Source organism: Macrobrachium nipponense, chromosome 25 (genome assembly GCF_015104395.2).
Source record: "Macrobrachium nipponense isolate FS-2020 chromosome 25, ASM1510439v2, whole genome shotgun sequence".
Taxonomy (NCBI): domain Eukaryota; kingdom Metazoa; phylum Arthropoda; class Malacostraca; order Decapoda; family Palaemonidae; genus Macrobrachium; species Macrobrachium nipponense.
Window position 1 is genome coordinate 69,071,069 of NC_087214.1, and position 19,860 is coordinate 69,090,928.

The 19,860-nt window shown below is 38.3% G+C and overlaps 1 protein-coding gene and 1 long non-coding RNA gene across 2 annotated transcripts in view; one reads left to right on the plus strand and one right to left on the minus strand.

The window, feature by feature from the left end:
* LOC135199216 (uncharacterized) overlaps positions 1-19,860 on the plus strand; it is a 151,296-nt gene that overhangs the window by 121,239 nt on the left and 10,197 nt on the right. The window lies entirely within an intron of this gene.
* On the minus strand, positions 357-15,393 carry LOC135198940 (ionotropic receptor 21a-like). The gene is made up of 5 exons (XM_064226859.1): positions 15,260-15,393; positions 12,653-13,138; positions 11,024-11,150; positions 9,872-10,052; positions 357-551 (listed from the first exon to the last, which is right to left on the minus strand). The coding sequence occupies exons 1-5, from the start codon at positions 15,276-15,278 to the stop codon at positions 357-359; spliced, it is 1,008 nt and encodes a 335-aa protein (XP_064082929.1). The 5' UTR covers positions 15,279-15,393.

The following is a 19,860-nucleotide window of genomic DNA, read 5'->3' on the forward strand; positions in this document are numbered from 1 at the left end:
ATGAGAAAAGGAAATAGTAACACGACTCCAGGTCTTTAAAAAAAAATTCTCAAGGGTTTCTTCTAGTGAAAAAGGAGACCAGTGAGAAAATTCTGATTCATCTATAAATCAGATATATCATCAATTTTTCAAACAGCTCCGTGGAATGTTCGTTCTATGAACGATTAATGTGAATTTGTTCACTCCTTAGCGTTAACAACTCGGCGGCAGTCAATCAATCCATCACAAGCCATCATTCATAAATGATGGCTTGTGATGCACCTGTTATCTATATATGTATATATATATATATATATATATATATATATATAGATATATATATATATATATACACACACACTAGTTTTCAGTATCTATTACTTACCTGTAATCGCTATCTGCAGCTCTTGCATTGTCTCGATCTTCTTGGGAAAGACGGGGATGGAGAGCACGGCGATGAGGTTGCTCGTATAGCAGATATTCAGAATCCAAGCACCTACTGACCATATCAGAAAGAACAACCGAATACTCCACGGCTCAGGCATCACAACAGCCGAACGTGACAGCAGGCACTGCGCAAAGAATAAATAAAACGCATAAATAAAGTATTTTAACCCTTGTTCCACTGATCTAAGAAGTTGTAGGTGCTCTTAGCACCTACAACTCTGAGCTTAAGCAGTCCTACATCCTTCAATATTTGTATTTTATAAATCTTTCGCTGGATTTGTCCCTTTCTCCTTAAGGTTAATGGGGGTCATAGTAAAACACACACACACAACACACACACACACACATATATATATATATATATAATATATATATATATATATATATATATATATATATATAATAGGGCTTGTGCCTTGTATGATAAGGCGCCCTATGAGGTAATGTTAGACTAGCGATAATCTTACGCTAAGTCGGTTGGTATTGCACTTCCATCTTCAATGGAGTGCTGGGGGTTTGTAGATCATTTACGAAGTCGGTATTATCTTGTTTTGTTATTACGACGATGTGTTAAACTCATGGTGAGGAGGTTCTTGTAGAAAACACGAAATATAAAACATATGTTATTCTTCTGAAGTTTTACTGCTGAAGATCAGATGATGTTGTACAAGTCTTCTAATAACGATAGCTTGATCGCTTTCTGTCCAATGATGATGGCTTAATCCTATTCCTCTACATGATAAGCTTAGGTAAAGAGGTACAGGTCTTCTAATGACGATAGCTAACTCTGTTCTCCTGTCTACCATCTCTGTTACAAGTTATGTAGGAGCAGACAGTAGTTCGAACATATGAACATACATACAAATGACATAGTTTCATACGAACACACAATCAAATGAGACACGCTACAGATCACGTTAGGCCGTTTGAATTATAGGTCGGGGTAGTTGTCTCAAGCAGGGAGCTTGGACTAATGTTTATAAACAATCGAATGACTACAGGTGACGGCATGGGTTATCTTAGCCTACATACTTTATTGTATACGTCATCTTTAGCGTCTCTAGTCTGATCACATTCCTTCAAGCAATCTTTATATATATGGTACTAACATTCCATATTTTTATTATGTAAACACTTACATTAGCTCGGTCAGCTACCAAACCGCTACTGAATATTACTCAAACTGACTTGCATTTGACTTATAGGAGTGTGATACAGACTATGTGAATATATATATATATAAGTAAATAAAAATTCATGGTGTACATGAATTGATTCAAGTAATAAAATATAAAACAATGATATTGGTAAATAATAGTGATCACGGATATATAATGATACAGTTTTTCACTTCATCTCATTAAGATACATATGCTACAGAAAATACTAATGTACTCTGATAATTGCATAGAATGAAGATTAACATGATAAAAATCATATTTTTAACTGATAAAAAATTTCATATATGAATTGATAAAATTATTAAATGTTTTTATGCTGATTGATTCGTTGATTTTTATGCTAAATGTTATATCTGATACATTAATCAATATACTAACTCATATAACTGCAGATATTGGTATGATAAAAGGTAACAGATTGATTATAGGCTACCTGATTTGTTATACATATGTATATGGATTCATATAATTATGATTAATATATGTGCACTTTAAATAGATTCCTATTGCGTACACGCAAAGATATATTTCGATTCTGTGTATGGATCATTTATATATAGATTCCTAGTGCGTACGCAAAAAATATATTTCGATTCTGTTATTTATGATCATTTATATATATAGGATACATGATACTTTATATATATAGGATACATGACCGAGGTTATACTACTTCACATTTAACTAGCTTTCGAACCACTTTTCGTCCATTACACAGTTCCAGACAACCACCTATGGCCCAATGAAACGGCCTATTTTCACAGGGTTAAAACAAGGGGGAAGGGGAAAATTTGCCTGGGCGGGTCCAACGTTCTATTTTTGCGCTCATACTTATTCTCTGCATCCTAAGCTACACGATTACGTTCGCGATGAATAAAAAAAACATCCCCAGCACGAGTCCTTCGCCAGCAAAAGTAGAGTTGAATATCCTTCGGGTCGTAATTGTCGGAAGTATGTCCCATTCGTAGTCGATTCCGACAGCCGCCGGAGCATTCCGCATTAAAACGAGATTAACGACGAGATACGGTGTCGGTCGAAGAAGTCCATGAAATTCCTTTCACATTGTAGGCGGTTGTTACTTGACTGTAGTCGTCCGCTGCGACGAACGATTTTTTGAAGTTTCGATGTGAAATTCTCGTACTGCAGGATACTGTAACCAGGTTCCATTAATCAGCCTGCAAGTGAAATTATACTTGTCACAGGGCAAAGTAAAATTCAGACGACATCCAAATACAGGGGAGGGGAGAGAGCCATTTAGACCAGACTTAACCCACATGAATTCGCTGATATTTTGGAATTCAAAAGAATCCGCTGTTAACCTACAAACTTTTTTATCCATGGCATTAACAATGAGTGAACCTATCCAGGTCTATGATGACTTGTAAAAATATCCAAATTATAAAAAATAAACAGATATCAATACAAATCCCAAGAAAAAACAAAAATTCGATATTACTGGTAGTAAGTTACTAGACAAAGAAGTGTGAAACGGAGCTATTTGTAAGATTGCCAGGCAACATAAGAGTCAAGAGAAGATTAATCATGATTCTGTATTTCTCTATGCTAACTGAAATTAAGTTGTGATAAAATCTGATCCTATGTGCCCTAACAAAAGTTTCATATTCAATTTTCTCGCGCGCATCCTCTGAGGTTAATTTAAAAAAACCTTTATTAATAGGTAGGAGATGCAACGAAAAAAACCCACTATGTAACTAATTTCTAAATAAACTTTGGGTTTTTCAAGAAAATGTGACATTTTCCCATGAATGTTTTACTTGAATTGTAATAGGCTAATGTTGCAAGTAAATATTTCACATATATATCTTGATACTTCTAAATGTCTATGAGGTTCAGAAAAATTAATTAATTTTGTTGTTATAGAAATTCTATTTGCTTATTTTATTAATTTTTAAAATGATTGCAACTCCTTAGCTAAAGTTGCATTGCGCACACCGATAGACACTTGTACCTAACGTCTGCCATGCCCATGAGAAGTTGTTAGGGCTAAGCATTCCTTTCTCCAGTCAATCTGTTTTGCAAGCAGAGACGACACACAGATGAAGCCTGTGTAAGCAAAATTATTGAGGTTAAAAGGAACAAATGCTGATACGGCAATGATGACGTCGTCACTTGGCAGGAGATTGCTCTCAGCCAGCTAAGAGTTACGTTACTTGCTGTAACAAATACGACTTTAGGATAAATTTTTTGTTTTTTAATACTCGACCCACATGAGAAGAATGTCTGAAAAAAAACAGTACCAAAATTAAACAATATATTAGTTTCATGTTGGAAAACTGCATGATTATGTTAAATTAAATATACCATATTCAAACCAAGTGGTTGGTTTGAATATGTGGAAGAGTGTTCTAGCGGCGTACCGTATAAGGCTACTTGCGGCATCAATTCTATAGATACAAGATATAACTGATAAAGGTATTTAAAACCGCGAGAACCGCTATAATCCAGTTCGGATCCAATATCACGAGTTGTAACTCGTAAGACATTGACACTTCCTATTTAATTATCCGGTATTCTACCAAACCGATTGACTCTGGGTGATAAAATATATTATTGGTTTTCTTAATGGAAAGGAATTCACACAACGTGTTAAGGAGATTATTATTGATTTACACCACCCGAGTCACAGATTATTGTGTTGAATTCCATGTTTACTGATTTAGGCACCATAAAATATTCCTAACGCACTCCTTTGCGGTGTTGTTTTTAGTGCTATTAATTCTATATAACGTGTCAAGGAACTATTAACACTAAGAAGTGTTTATTCCCTCTGTCAGACTCGTAATTCCGTTAATAATTCTACGTATATTCTTTCAAGGATTGATTTGGCACAGGATAGGCCCTTAACTGACAGGTGTCTTAGTGTGTCCCTTGTTTTCATGACACGTGTTACAATCAGTTTATGTGCTTTTTATATCGTAAGCATTGTAGGCCAGTAAAACAGTGATTTGGCTTTCTGTACTTACTAGGGAACCACTGGATGACGGAATGCAACCAGTTTATGACGATTGGTATGAAAGAGATTATTACTAATACCTGGTCGTTAGTCATCTGCTGTGTTCTTCGGATTTTCCTCGTCACAGACCTACATAGAACATTACATTTGATTACATTATTCTGATACACATACTATAAATATACCTTTGCTTTAGGGTTTCTGCTCGAAGTGTTTATTGTTTTTGCCTAGCCACTGACCCTGTTTCCGTTTCGAAGTGTTTATTGTTTGGTGTTTATTGTTTTGCTTATCGCTGTTGACACTTGCTTTGTTCAGTTTGTAACAGTTCTGCGCTCCGACCCAGATATTCAATGCTCGCGATCTCTTGGGTTAAGGAATTTTCTTGTTTAGATACGGTTTTAACAATAGGCACGGATGTTTCTATATCTTTTAGTCCAATTAAGGGTTCTTTGCTGTATGGTGCGGGATTGCGGGATAATGCGTCAGCTATGATATTTGCTTTCCCAGGTAGATATCTTATCTTGGCTCCAATAACCTGAATGATCATTTGTCACCGAGTTCCTTTTGGACTGTGATTAAAGCCTTTGAAAAACTCGGTAAAGGACTCATGTTCAGGAATGGACTTTATAGGATAGCCATAGATATGAACTTAAAATGTCACTATGTTAAAGATACCTAGCCCTTCCTTGCCTATTACTGCATATTTACTTTCAGAGGGCTTTAGTTTACGTGAATAAAAAGCTATAGGGAAGAACTGTTTATCATATTACTGAAGTAGTATCCCTCTTACCCCTTGGTCTGAGGCGTCTGTTGCAATAAAAAAAAATTCCTTATTTAAATCAGGGATTTTAAAGTTAGGTAAGCTGCATTATTCCGCTTTTAAGATATCGAACGCCTGTTGATGCTTTTTAGACCATAATAAATCTACGCTCTTCTTCGTAAGATCTGTTAAAGGAGCTGTCATGATTGAAGAGTTACATATTTACATACGATTGTAATACCCACTATTGCTCAAAAGTGCTGTATCCCCCCTTTACGTTAATAGGTACCGGAAAGTTATGAATAGCCGACACCTTACCATGGATTACTTTAAGACCTTGACTAGACACATAAAACCTAGATAAACATGTTCGGTTTTTAAAAACTCACATTTAGATATTTTACTCTGAGATTATTTGTCTTTGTCTCTGTAGCACTAGCTCTAATTTATGTGAATGTACTTCTAAGGTATTAGAAAGGATTACAAGATCATCCATATAGGCATGTAGGGTATCCCCTAAAAGTCTCCAAACACTATATTGTAATTGGGGTGCAACGTAAGCCGGAGGCATACGTAAAAAATTGATAATGTCCCCTGAGTGTGCTGAAAACGGAGTATGAGGTACAATCGCTTAGGTAATGGTATCTGGTAAAAGCATTTAAGTAAGTCCAAGTTGGTGAAAAAAATTTATTCTAACCTAACAGAGATAAGATGTCGTCGGTACATCGCACTGGAAACTATCGGGAGTCGTTTCCTTGTTTAAGCGACAGAATCTACGCAGATACGCGAAATCCGATCTTTTATGGCATGACATTTGAGGGAAAAATTATATGGGCTTATTTGATTTCCTAATGACTCCTATTACTAACATTTTTCAACTTCGTCATTTATCTCTATTTTGAAATTTCATTGAGAATCTATACGAAGGTACGTAAATAGCTTTATGTTTGTCCTTAGACCGTGTTTTGTGTTAAATTACATCCGTTTTTCCCAGAGATCACTCGCTAGTGGAGAAACTTCCTGGTATTCAGGTAGAAGATAAAAAAAAATTCTGCTGAATCACCTCTGCTTGAATGACTTTACGGATATTACTTTAGATAGATTATCAGAGAGATTCCTCCACGACTGGTTGGGCGTTGATTAAAAATTAGCAACAATAAAAATGCGATATTTATAACTTCCGTATCCACGATATGTATACTTTTAGGGCTTTGTTCGCGGAAATCGTTATATTTCAGTGTCGGGAAGGATTAAAATTTCATTTCCCAGCAAAGTCTTTTTACACGCACTAAGACATTCGAGGGTGCATGCTTCTCGAGATTTTGCGTGCAAAGTGCGACTGCGGTTGTGGGAGAATTCTGTTGGGTCATTTGAACAATGTTACGATTTATGAGACAAATGTATAGTTCCTTTATATAAGTTATTATTTGATTAACTCTCATTTTTGTTTCAAACGGATTTTAATATGTTTGAATTAACTGTCATTTTTGTTCAAACGGATTTAATATGTTTGAGGTTTATAGGATTTCCCTTTGATAAACACGCCTTATTTTGCAGGATGTAAGTTAATATTTTGTATACCCCTAGATGAATCTTACAATTACACTAGATACAGATCAATGTTTTTTTATAACTATAGAGGTATCTGTAAACGCTCGCTTATCCGGACTTCTCATTAGGGAAGTTCGAACAACAGACGGAGAGTCCGTAAATACAGGATATTACGTGTACTAAAGGAATAAACAAGATATTCTAATTTTTACGGCGCGTACAGTCGGGCTTTATCCACCACTACTTATAATAACTTACGTATTAAAAAAAAACGAAAACCTGCTCTGATTACTTTATATGGTCGTGTGTTTCATAGGAAAAATCCTTTTTAATTCAAAAAGATATCGGTATGTATGAACCAACATCGCTTTTCCCCACTCTGCTAGAGTCGCTTATTGTATGGAATTTGCTATGCTTTGAACACTTCGGCAGTTTTTGACTGACCTTGACCGCTTGACTAGGTGACACAGTCACCGAGTTTGCTTGTTTAATTCTGAACGGGCTACTGTTTCTATTGTTTTTTTTTTTTTGTTTTTTTTGTAATAATTAAGATCCTTCTCTTTATTACCATCGGCAACGTATTGTGTGTTTTTAGCATTATGTTGCTGGTTATGTATAAAGCAATGAATGACGAACTATTAGGAACTGAGCGATTACTAATAAGACAAGTTATCACTACTGCATTCAATATTAACTGTTTGTACTTCATTCTTTGCTAAAATTTGAAATAGTGAGGGATCCTGGTCAGCGCATTTAGCCTGATGAAAGTTTTTTACAGACATGTTATTCCTTGCAATCCAGCCATATTTTAAAAGTTAAGTTGAGTCATTGAGATTGATATTTTATATAACTCGTAAAACTCAAGGCTAAAACTGCGATCGGGACTTTGCAAAGGAGCATTTATTGTCATGACCCGAAATAGTGTTACCTCTAATTTATCTAGATTTGTACGGGTGTTCCACTTGTTTTTGTGTGTTTTCTAATCACTACGGTGCTTAACGACCCTATCCATGCATCTGTATAAATACAGACGTCCACTGCGTAAACGCATATTCACTGTTTAATATGATTTGTTACGTAAGGGATTAATCAATCACCCAATATGATAAAATTAACATAGTATATGATTATGATATTTCAGTAGAACTTCTGGAAACAGACACTCAAAGATAAAAAGCTCGCAGTAGCGAAATCTCAATGATGTAGATAATTTCTGTAAAAAAGTAAGATTAAGAATTTCTCGTAACTTCAGCCACAGGAATAACGAAATTCGACCTGCAAAGGAAACACTCAAAGTTACTCCAAATGAATAAAAAATTGTACTTAGCTTGCTTTTGTGGGAAGTCACGGTGTTCCGATAACGACACACGGCCTTGGTCCTCCTTCTCTATTTAGCGGATGACCTGGTTTGGCTTCAGTTTCCCCCGTGCGCGTTGTTTCGATGATTCGAGCCCTTGAAAGATCCGATGCTGCAGACGCGTTCGGTTTGTTTCTTGGAGTGCCGGAAACGCTCACTAACGATGTTTTCTTGAATGATTCTAATGAGAGACGAAGCTTGCGTTGTCGTAGGAAAAGGACACGTCGGTTTTGTTTCTTGAAGTTATTCACTAACGATGATACTAAGTTGCCTGAAGAATCTCTTGCTTTCGTCGTCGTTAAAGAGTTCTTGTTGTTTTCTGAAGTCGCTCACTAACGATGATACTATGTTGCTTGAAGAATCTGCTGCTTCCGTCGTCGTTGACTTCTTATGATACATGATTTATTATTCTGGTTTTTCTTCGTAGGACGTTGTAGAGTTCTTCTGGTACGCTGGCCACCAATATTAGGGCTTGTGCCTTGTATGATAAGGCGCCCTATGAGGTAATGTTAGACTAGCGATAATCTTACGCTAAGTCGGTTGGTATTGCACTTCCATCTTCAATGGAGTGTCTGGGGGTTTGTAGATCATTTACGAAGTCGGTATTATCTTGTTTGTTATTACGACGATGTGTTAAACTCATGGTGAGGAGGTTCTTGTAGAAAACACGAAATATAAAACTATATGTATTCTTCTGAAGTTTTACATGCTGAAGATCAGATATGATTGTACAAGTCTTCTAATAACGATAGCTTGATCGCTTCTGCCAATGATGATGGCTAATCCTATTCCTCTACATGATAAAGCTTAGGTAAAGAGGTACAGGTCTTCTAATGACGATAGCTAACTCTGTTCTCCTGTCTACCATCTCTGTTACAAGTTATGAAGGAGCAGACAGTAGTTCGAACATATGAACATACATACAAATGACATAGTTTCATACGAACACACAATCAAATGAGACACGCTACAGATCACGTAGGCCGTTTGAATTATAGGTCGGGGTAGTTGTCTCAAGCAGGGAGCTTGGACTAATGTTTATAAACAATCGAGTGACTACAGGTGACGGCATGTTATCTTAGCCTACATACTTATTGTATACGTCATCTTTAGCGTCTCTAGTCTGATCACATTCCTGCAAGCAATCTTTTATATATATGGACTAACATTCCATATTTTTATTATGTAAACACTTACATATATACATATATAATATATATATGTCGGCACCCCATCGCACACATATGACAAATAGGATATGACAAATAGCATGGACACACAAACCAAGGACTTACTGTTAGCCTTAACCAGTGCCTTATACAATTATCCAGCACTCCAGTGTTTGCAAAGGTTCATTTTCCACTTGCAGTCGTCGACGTGTTGTTAACCTATTTGCGATATGTACGTGATAAGTTGGCGACGTGTGTTCAGTTGAACCTGCCACTGTCTTTTCCAGTACCTTTAGCAAATTCATTGTAGTTTGTCATCCGACATTTTTTGTTTCTTTGCTTGTTGTATTTTCTGGAATGTGACTGAACAAGATACGCATCTCCAAGTCAGAGACTGAAGCCCGTATTCCATAAAAAGTGCGCTTAATTTTAAAAGAAAAAGAAAGAATGTACCTGAAAAATGGAGATAGCGTTGTTGATGAGAGACTTCTCGTACTGGCGATAGAGGAGATGGTAGGCGATCGAAGCGGAGATGGCAGACACGATCGTGGCGATCCAAACGTTCAAGTCAAACGGATACAGGATGTTTTTCCACCTGGGAAGAAGTGGAGGAACCTCCAGCATGATCCCGTACCTGGAAATGCATCAAAATATGTTGCCAAAATAAGGAATAAAATAAAGTGAAGATTCAAATTTTACCGCAATACTTTTCGCTGATACATTGAAGAATATTGTCATTGTTATTCTTGTAAGGGAACGCCCTCATTTCAGAGAAACATGCCACTAACATACATCAGCAACTTATTGCATACACGTCATAAACATGTTGGCAACTTATTGCATATGTCTTAAACATGTTGGCAATTTATTGCATACATATCATAAACATGTTGGGAACTTATTGCATACATGGCATAAACATGTTGCAACTTACTGCATACAAGTCATAAACATGTTGGAAATTTATTGCATAAATGTCATGAACACAGATCAGTAACTTACTATATCCATGTCATGAACACATCAGTAACTTACTGCATAACTTATCGCATATGTCATCAACACACACCAGCAACCTATTGCATACATGTCATAAACATATGTTGGCAACTTGTTGCACATATACCACACAGGCTGAAAACCAGTCCACAACTGTAAGTGGAGAATGAACTCGGGATGTAGACTGGAATGCAGGACAATTATATCATGTGATTCACAGATTAGGACTACTGGTAAGTAGTTTATTTGTATCCAGGCTGTGTGTGTTGTGTGTACGATAAGTTGACGACGCATATTTATGACATCTTTTACCAGAGCGTGGGTGCACCCTTGTATTGAATTGAATATGGAATTTAGGCCAAAAGCCAAACACTGACCTATGAGGTCATTCGGCGTGAAACAAAAATTTATAGTAAAAGGTTTGAAAGGTGTAACAGGAAGAAAACCTCAAAACAATTGCTCTACGAACCAACTGTTAGAAGGGGGTTGATGAAAGAAAGACAATATGAAAGGAGGTACAGTAAAAGCAACGAAAGGGGTTGCTTTCTTGAAAACTCGATTGTGTTTGTCTAAATGAGTTCTACGAGACACTGAATGAACACACACCCTTCCAGAAGATAGGGAACTGTCACGTGATATTCCCGCATCCTCTCAGGAGTCATTAACCCAAAGTTGATGAAGATGTCGTTCTTGCCTTCCTTCACAGGCTCCAGCACATTGGTCCAACTCCCACCTGAAAGAGACTGCATAAATAAACTAGATAGAAAGCATAAACGGGGTTTCCAAGACTGACAACGGTACTAAACTCTCTCTTTACTCTATAAGTTTGTTGTGACTCCTGTACATGTCATTGACAATATCATGACTGGAGAAACAATTCCGCGGTTGGTTATGTATGTGTAGTAATGTGCGGTTTTGTCTTCTGTTTCATGTTTTTCTTCAAATGAACTTTTCTTTTCTATCAAGCATTAAGTGTGTTAGGACTTTATGCTGGATATTGAGGTGACTACATTTTTTCTCTGTAGCAAGTCCCTTTTTTTGTTTTGATTGTCTTATGGGCTTGAAGTTATTTGCGCTTGAAGTTATATTTTTCTTGATGTAATTTTTCTTTGTAGGCTATGTACTTGCAAGTACAGAAGAGATTACAGTCCACTTTGTTTATTTTGTATTATGTATGACTCTTTGTGGACAAATTTGTACTAGTAATTGTATATTTTCTGTCAATAAAATAACCAATTAGTACATATGACTGGTAAAAATGTTCTGTTACAACAGAATTCCATCTAATAAAAGGAGCCCATGAAAACGCCAAAATATAGGAAGTGCTATATTTCAGAGACTGCTCTCTAAAGAGAGAGACAACAGGCTCTGAAATATAGTACTTACTTTCTATATTTGGGCGTTTTCATGGGCTCCTTTTATTAGCTCCACTTCATATATTTAAAGGGTAAATCTGTCCAGAGAACTGAATACAGAATTTAGGCCACAGGACCAAGCACTGGGACCTATGAGGTCGTTCAGCGCCGAAACATTTGTTGAAAACGGGAATGGAAGAGATTCCCGAAAGCCCTCTGTGCAGATTTACTCTTTGAATACATGGATACATATACATACATAACAGTGGATTCGTTTCTCCATTTCAAGACTCATGTTGCTATGAGTATTTCTTGATATCATGATTATCATCATCTTTATTTTAACTGTGCCACCATTGTAGATGTGATTTCTTTTGATTAATCTCTTCAATTATATCTTATGTGCACAGCACATGTTAGTTTAGGTTAGGACCTACGTGGAAATGCTGTTAGCTGCGAGATATTTAAAAAATATTCAAGGGCAGGCTATTTTATCCTTCACAGACTGTTATCTATCAGAAAGCCTGACGCCCCCAAAACCATTTGTTAAGTTGAGATGCTACTGTCCCATAATGCGGTATTTTGGCCCTAAAGAACTAAGCTCCCTTTCCTGCATTTGATGGTGATAATTACGTGACAAGAATTGTTCAAACCTGACCTCGTTATAAATAAACATGGTGCATCAGAATTCGATTCCTCCCGTCAAAAAAATTCGGGTGAAACATGGGTATGAGAGAGAGAGAGAGAGAGAGAGAGAGAGAGAGAGAGAGAGAGAAATCTGCAAATGAATTAGCATTTGCCATTAATCCCCTTAAAGACGAAAAGCACCGCCCATGAAGAGAGGAAGGGCGTGTCTGGAATTCCACAATTCACTACTCACGTTTCCCGGTCACATTCAGACTAAATCTGAGTACTGAGGACATCGCCCTCAGTATCTTGAGGTTCATCCCCTTCAGCTCCCCGTCTGAATCTCTGTAGAACAGTGGCCTGTCGACCGTCTGTGCTAATACCTGGACGATCTTGGTGGTCATGTCGTCGAAACGGTCGACGAAGAGCCGTTTCCAGGTGCTAAAGTCTCCCGGGTTCCAGTCGCCGAGGTCGACCAAGTGGTCGGCTGCGACGAACGGCTTCCAGGCCCACACCCGGAAGAGGGGCCTGCTCTGAGAGTGTGGCTTCCTGGGGGCGTGGGGGCAGAGAAGGGCCACCGAAGGCGTTCTGAAGAGCAAAGGCGTCTGCAGGAGGTCCGTCTTCCTGCAGTTGGTCGAGGTGGATATGACGACGACGGCTGAGGCGTTCCAGTTGTCAGGAGGGCACTCAAGAAGCGACAAGGACTCGTCTTCTGATGCAGCTACCAGCACAATGACACCTGGAACAAAAAACAAACACTGGAACACTTCCTGATCTCGCGTGTTATGTAAACGATTCTACAATGATAACTGAACCAAATAAAGTCATCATTGTATGTTTAGTGAGCCGTTCCTACTTGTCCTATTAGGGGCTGATCACTTCCCAGATTCTGGAATTTCTCGTCACTGTCCAAGTTTTCAGTCCCCACTATAATAATAATTTCATTTGAAAATGAGAGAACCTTGTTGTCCTTTTTCAAATCGGGCCTTGAAACATATGCGTTCAGTCACGTGGGTACAACTTGATTTATAGTCTTTTACTAATATTTTTATCGAACGCCAGTTTCTGTTTGACTACAGAGCCAAGATTCTGACTGTAAATTGTTCGCGCTGACTTACGCATCTGTAAATATTCTCTTGGCTCCTTTAAGCTTTTTATTGGTAACCATTGTTCGTCTTTTCCTTTTCCGTGCATTTATTCATTTATTGCAACTTGTGGCTTGCGTCTGTTGCGAGGTGGAACAGGTCAGCCTATAAAAATAAAAAATATGCATCTTAGATTTTTATGTATAATACAGGTAATTATATAATTGGCTCAATTTACTGGTACATAATGGCACACAAAGTAGACCATAGTCTACTCCTTCATCTACCCGCGCCAGGGCGTCATCCGTTTATTGCCAAAACGTTCAGATATTCTAGAAGACTTCTAAAGCTATAGATAAATATAATGAGACACAAGATTCTCCATCTGTGTGCATTATATATCGATTCCATCAAATCAATTTTTTCACTGTGCATAAATCTGGTTTATAGGGTAATTCTCAACATTTCAATGATTTCCTGACAAAGTATTCATTCTAACAACGCGATATCCCTGTGGTTAATTTATCAGCAACTGGGTGATTTTTGCCATTCATTTGTCAACGATTGGGTGACTTATGTGGTTAATTCTGCTGTAAATTTATCAGCAATTGGGTGGTTTTCGCCGTTCATTTATCAGTGATTGGTGATTTCCGAGGTTAGTTTATAAAAAAAATCTGGTGATTTATGTGGTTAATTTAAAAGCGATTGGTGATTTCTGAGGTTTAGTTTTGTGGTTAATTTATCAGCGACCGGGTGATTTATGTGATTAATTTACCAGCAAACAGGCGATTTTTATAGTTATTTTTCAGTTAATAGGTGATTTTTGTACATAATTTGTCAACAATTGAGTGATTTTTGTCTTTTAATTCATCAGCAATTGGTTGACTCTTGTGGTTATCAACAACTGGGTGATTTTTGTTTATTAATAGTACACACACACACACACACACATATATATATATATATATATATGTATATATATATGTATATATATATATATATATATATATATATATATATATATATATATAATATAGTATATGCATGACGATGAAACTTACAAGAGCAATAAATGGAAAAGAGAAATGTGCGTATTTTTTTGCTAGAAACTGACGGATGGGAAACTTAAAAAAAAAAAAAAAACTCCGACGCCATGAAGATTCCCGCAATAAAAAAAAATGAACGATTCTTACCTTCCCTCATTTCTCTCAATAGTTTCCATTACCCACCTACATCTCCGCGACAACCTTTATCTCTGAAAATGACATTACATTCGCGAAAACCATTGAGTTGAGTTGAATATAGAATTTAGACCAAAGGCCAAGCACTGGGACCTATGAAGTCATTCTGCGCTGAAATGGAAATTGACAGTAAAAGGTTTGAAAGGTGTAACAGGATGAAAACCTCAAAGCAGTTGCACTATGAATCAAGTGCCAGGAGAGGGTGGAAAGTAAGATGAAGAAAGAGAAGATGGAAGGAGGTACAGAACAAGGAATGAAAGAGGTTGCGGCTAGGGGCCGAAGGAACAGTAAGTAATGCATACAGTGCACCGCATGAGGTCCACATAAGGCACTACCCCTCTACGGATGCGAAAATCATTGTACGGCCTGAAGAACAAGGGAAAACTGCTTTGGATGTCAGACTCAATAGATGGCAGCGCACTCGCTCGAAGGCCCGGGGAACCTACCTATGTCTTCGAAAAACATTAGCCGTTGCCTCAAGATTCTTCTCGTCTGATTTGAAAATGCCACGGGAAAATTACGCTATCCACTTACCACTGTTATCACCGTACATTCAAGTATCTCCCCAGTCATTTTTGATCGCATGACGAGCTTTAGTACCTTGAAATTTTCCAAAAACTCGAGTAAATTCAAGCGACGCTTCCTGTTTACAAATGCTGCTTCTGAGTGCTTCTTCTTCCTCTACAACGTTCTAGAATTTAGACGTAATCTCATAGAAGCATGCCCGTTACTGTCCCATATAATAATCAGGAACGGAGTGGGATATAAAATTTACCTAGGGCTGCTCTATGAGCAAAAGCCCTTGCTGGCATAAGGCCAGCTTAAACTAAAACAATATATTAAATTTAGCCCAAAGGCTGGGACCTATATTAGGGCGACCAGAGCTGAAAGCGACACTGACCCGTGAGCGAGTCTTATAGTTTTATTTTATTAACTTTTTTTTTTCTTTCTTTTTAGAATCTAGATCGGTAAAAATTGCCGTTGTTTTACATTAAGTCAGGAACGTGGCGGCACGGGCTCTTGCTTCTACAGCAGTCCTTAACATACGCCGTTCTGATTCGATAAGGAAAATGTTATGTAGTCTTGACATAGGAAAAACAATAACACATGTGTAGATAAAACAGTTCTGCGCCGTCAAAAGAGGAGAGGGGTTCATATCTAAGCCGGTAAAAAATATATATACAATTCCGTTAAGTGAAAATATTTTTCAGGAGGAATTAAATTCTGTACCTTAACCAGAAGGCAGAGTGTCTAGTTTTGACTGATGAAAATACGTTTTAGAATTCAATTAGTCTAAATGATTATGTTGAATGTAGGATATTTATCGTCTACTTAATAATCTCCAGTCTTGTGGGGGGGGGGGCGGTGGTTAAGTAGGGGATTTCTTAAAGATAGATGCCAAAAGTGTTCAAGTCTTTAGTGGAAGAGTGGCGATAATAGACCTACCAACTTTCATAGGACCGCGTTCCGATCTCCCTCCCTCCTCTCCGCTCCCAGTGCCGTTGGAAATCGCCACTTCTCCTCCTCCTCCTCCGTCAGGTGACGCCGGCGGGAGGCGCAGAAGCGTGATGGGCCTGTCGATGTGTCCAAAGCCCCCGGGGTCTTGGACCTCCTGCAGGACTAGGGCAACGCTCTCCTCCCTCAGAGGACCTGTCACCAATTCCCCGACAATTTGCGGAACGAAGGACTTGACGCGTTCGTCGTAGGCGGAAGCGGCGTCTGGGGATTCCTGAAGAAGCCTGAAGGCGTGTCCCATTGGGAACAGCAAGAACTGTCCCATTGGGAACAGCAAGAACAGACCGAAGTCGAGGAGATTCATCGCGCCGAAGTGATTACTGTTGTTCTGCCGATACAGCGAAGGCTTTTAAACCTTTGGGCGTCTTACATAGTCTCACAGAGACAAGGAGAAGCAGAATAGACCGAGAACTGGCTCAAGTTCAACACCCTTCCGAAATTGGCGGAGGCCTTGCCGGGCCCACCTAGCGGGTCCTGGGCTTGCGAGCGACAGCGAACTTTTGTGCTCGGTGTGGGGACTATTACCTCTGGGCTGGAAACTGCCCAATCAATTCGCTCCGTTTCTCGGCTTTTGATTGGCTGGTGCCAATGAGGCACTGGGCGCTACTGACTCCATGTTCAATATTCATGTGACTGGGACATGAGAGCGCCGGGGTTCTTGCTGACACATTTACGAATGGCAATGAATTTGGAATGTCTGTCCGTCAAGGGTTGCAAGATTGAGAAGGAGAGAGAGAGAGAGGAGGGCGATCCTGTGAATATTGCAGAAACAACTTAAGGTGATTCGATGCAAAATAATTTCGTATGCATGGAAATGCACCTCTTTCACAATGCATTCCGTAATATCAGGAAGTGCAATATAATAAAATACAAAACATTGACTGTGAGGCTTTTTAAAGAAATATTAATAGGTATTAGACAATGCCATATATTTACACATGAAATTCTGAAAACAAAGCAGTGGGTGAAAACTTCAAGTTGTCAGTGATGAAAAAGCTATAAGGGTGAGCTGGAACATAAAAATATGATGAGTTACTGCAATCATATCCATGTTTATGTCCCGCGAGAAACTTAAGTCTTTGTTGCTCAGTGGCCATTAGATTATTATTTATTTATTTTTCTCCAGTGTAATTGCACTGGGAGGTCGTTACTGTTATCACTGGCAGTGCGTGCTAACTTTAAAGAATGGCCCAAACCTCGATATTATTCAGCAAGTTAGAAATGGCTGGGAAAGTATGTATGTCATTAACAGTAAGACCTTACTTCTTACAAGCACAATGACGACAGCGGACATTACTGCTTTGAAACTGGGACTCGCTTAAAATTAAGCAGGTGTCAATTCAGGTCTGTTGTTTGTTTGTATGGTTCTTTTACGTTGCATGGAACCAGTGGTTATTCAGCAATGGGACCACCAACGGCTTTACGTGAGTTCCGAACCACGTCGAGAGTGAACTTCTATGACCAGAAATACACATCTCTCACTCCTCAATGGCATGGCCGAGAATCGAACCCGCGACCACCGAGGTGGGACGCTAATACCATACCAACCACGCCGCTGAAGCGCTTTAATTCTTCAGGTCTAGGACAGGGGGTTTAAACCTTTTCAGTGCCTGAGCCCCTTGGTATCTCAGAAAAGGTTCTCGTACCCCCATCCAATATAAATACAACACATAGAAAAATAGACGGTAAATAGACAGTACCATTTCACTGGCTATGATGTCTCGTGTCCCCACGTTTAAGGTTTCGTGCCCCTTGGGGGTAGGTATATACACATACCCCAAGGTTCGTGCCCCTTGGGGGTAGGTATATACACGTACCCCAGGTTAATTAAGAACTACTGGTCTGGGGGGATATTTTGTATTATGAAGACTTGAAGCAAAAGCTACTAGATGGCGCCATCAATCATATCAGTCAATCATATGAAAGAATGTAGACTTTAGGTCAGAGGCCAAGTGCTGACACCTATGAGGTCATTCAGCGATGAAAGGAAAATGGGGAATAAAAAGGCTTGAAAGGCGTAACAGCAGGAAATCCTTTCGCAGTTGCACTGTGAAGGAATTGTTAGAAGAGTGTTCAGAAAAGCACTACGGAAGAAAGGGAATATGAGTGGAGGTACAATAAAAGGAATGAAAGGGGTTGCAGTTAAGGGTCGAAGGGACGTTGCGAAGAATCCTACATAATGCCTATAGTGCACCACTGAGTACATTATCTCCGCCCCTGCCTACGGCGCCAGTCTATGACGATCTGAGATTTATAAATCCGATGTCGAAACGTGTTATAAAGAGCTTTATATCGTAAAATAAAACATTAAAACAGCGAGTAGAAGAATAGAATATAGCATTTAGTCTACAGGCCAAGCACTGGGACCTATGGGGTCATTTAGCACTGAAAGCGAAATTGATATTAAGGTCTGTTAGGTTTAACAGGAAGAAAACCTCAAAGCAGTTGCACTATGAAGTAACTGTTAGGGGAGGGTTGACGAAAGTAAGATGGGAGAAAGATAATATGAAAGGATATTAAAAACAGCGAATAGCCAAATGGAAAGTGAGGGAAATGTTTCTCATCTCGCGTGCACCAACGTGTAATTAATTGAAGCCGCCCCCTCCCCCCCCTCCTTCCTCCAACGTCTAAAAGGAACCCGGAGTCATTCTACGGAGCTGACAGACATCTCATCATCATTCATCAACCTGTCAGTCAAGGAACGAAAACGGCGGGAATAATGTAAACACTTCTCCATCTTGCAAGAATCTTAGTATTGATTCTCTTTAAAAAATCGAATGGCTCACGGAGGAGGTTAGATCACGAAGAAGCGGCTGAATAAAAAATGATTCTCTACATGTTTTCTGAGGGGAAAATACTCTTCTTTTGGTGTACTTATCACGAGAGATCCTTGATGTCATTTCCCCTTGAATCGGGGAAATGGCGGAAATCGGTTGATTTTTGCGGGTTAAAAACTAATTATTTCAGATGTCTGTCAATATCGTGTTTCTTCAGATGTCAGTTTCAGAAGATGTATCTGTCACTATCCTTTTCCTTCACGTGACATTCTGGTTGTGGAAGGGATTACATCATTCCGATAGATTATTACTATTATATTACTATCATTATTACATTCATAAGTTGAACGCTATTCATATGGAAATAGCCCACCTCAAGAGCCACTGCCTTGAAATTCAGTCTTCTAAGGAATTATATAGTGTTTATTAAAAAGAATTAATAGAAGGTAATGGGAAATACAGAAAGAAGATATCAGTTATTATAAAAGAAAAAAATTAATGAATAAATTTCTTAGATATATCGTTAAAAATGTCATCAATAAATTACCAGAATACTAAGTCAACTGTTTTAGGATAACAGTTGCAACTTCGCTTGAACTTTAATAATAATAATAATAATAATAATAATAATAATAATAATAATAATAATAATAATAATAAAATAATAATAAGATATAATAATAAGGGAATATTAATAAATACAAATAACATCTCGCCCATATGTAGGAAGTGCAATACGAAAAATGAAACCATAAACCACATAGGAAGCGAATGTTCGGCACTTGCACAGAACCAGTACAAAAAGAGGCATGATTCAGTGGCAAAAGCCCTCCACTGGAGCCT

Coding starts and splice junctions, on each gene's coding strand:
- LOC135198940 (XM_064226859.1), bottom strand. Junction 11,151..12,652: donor TCTGAATGTGACCGGGAAAC/GTGAGTAGTGAA, acceptor AGTCTCTTTCAG/GTGGGAGTTGGACCAATGTG. Junction 10,053..11,023: donor GTTCCCTATCTTCTGGAAGG/GTGTGTGTTCAT, acceptor ATGCATTTCCAG/GTACGGGATCATGCTGGAGG.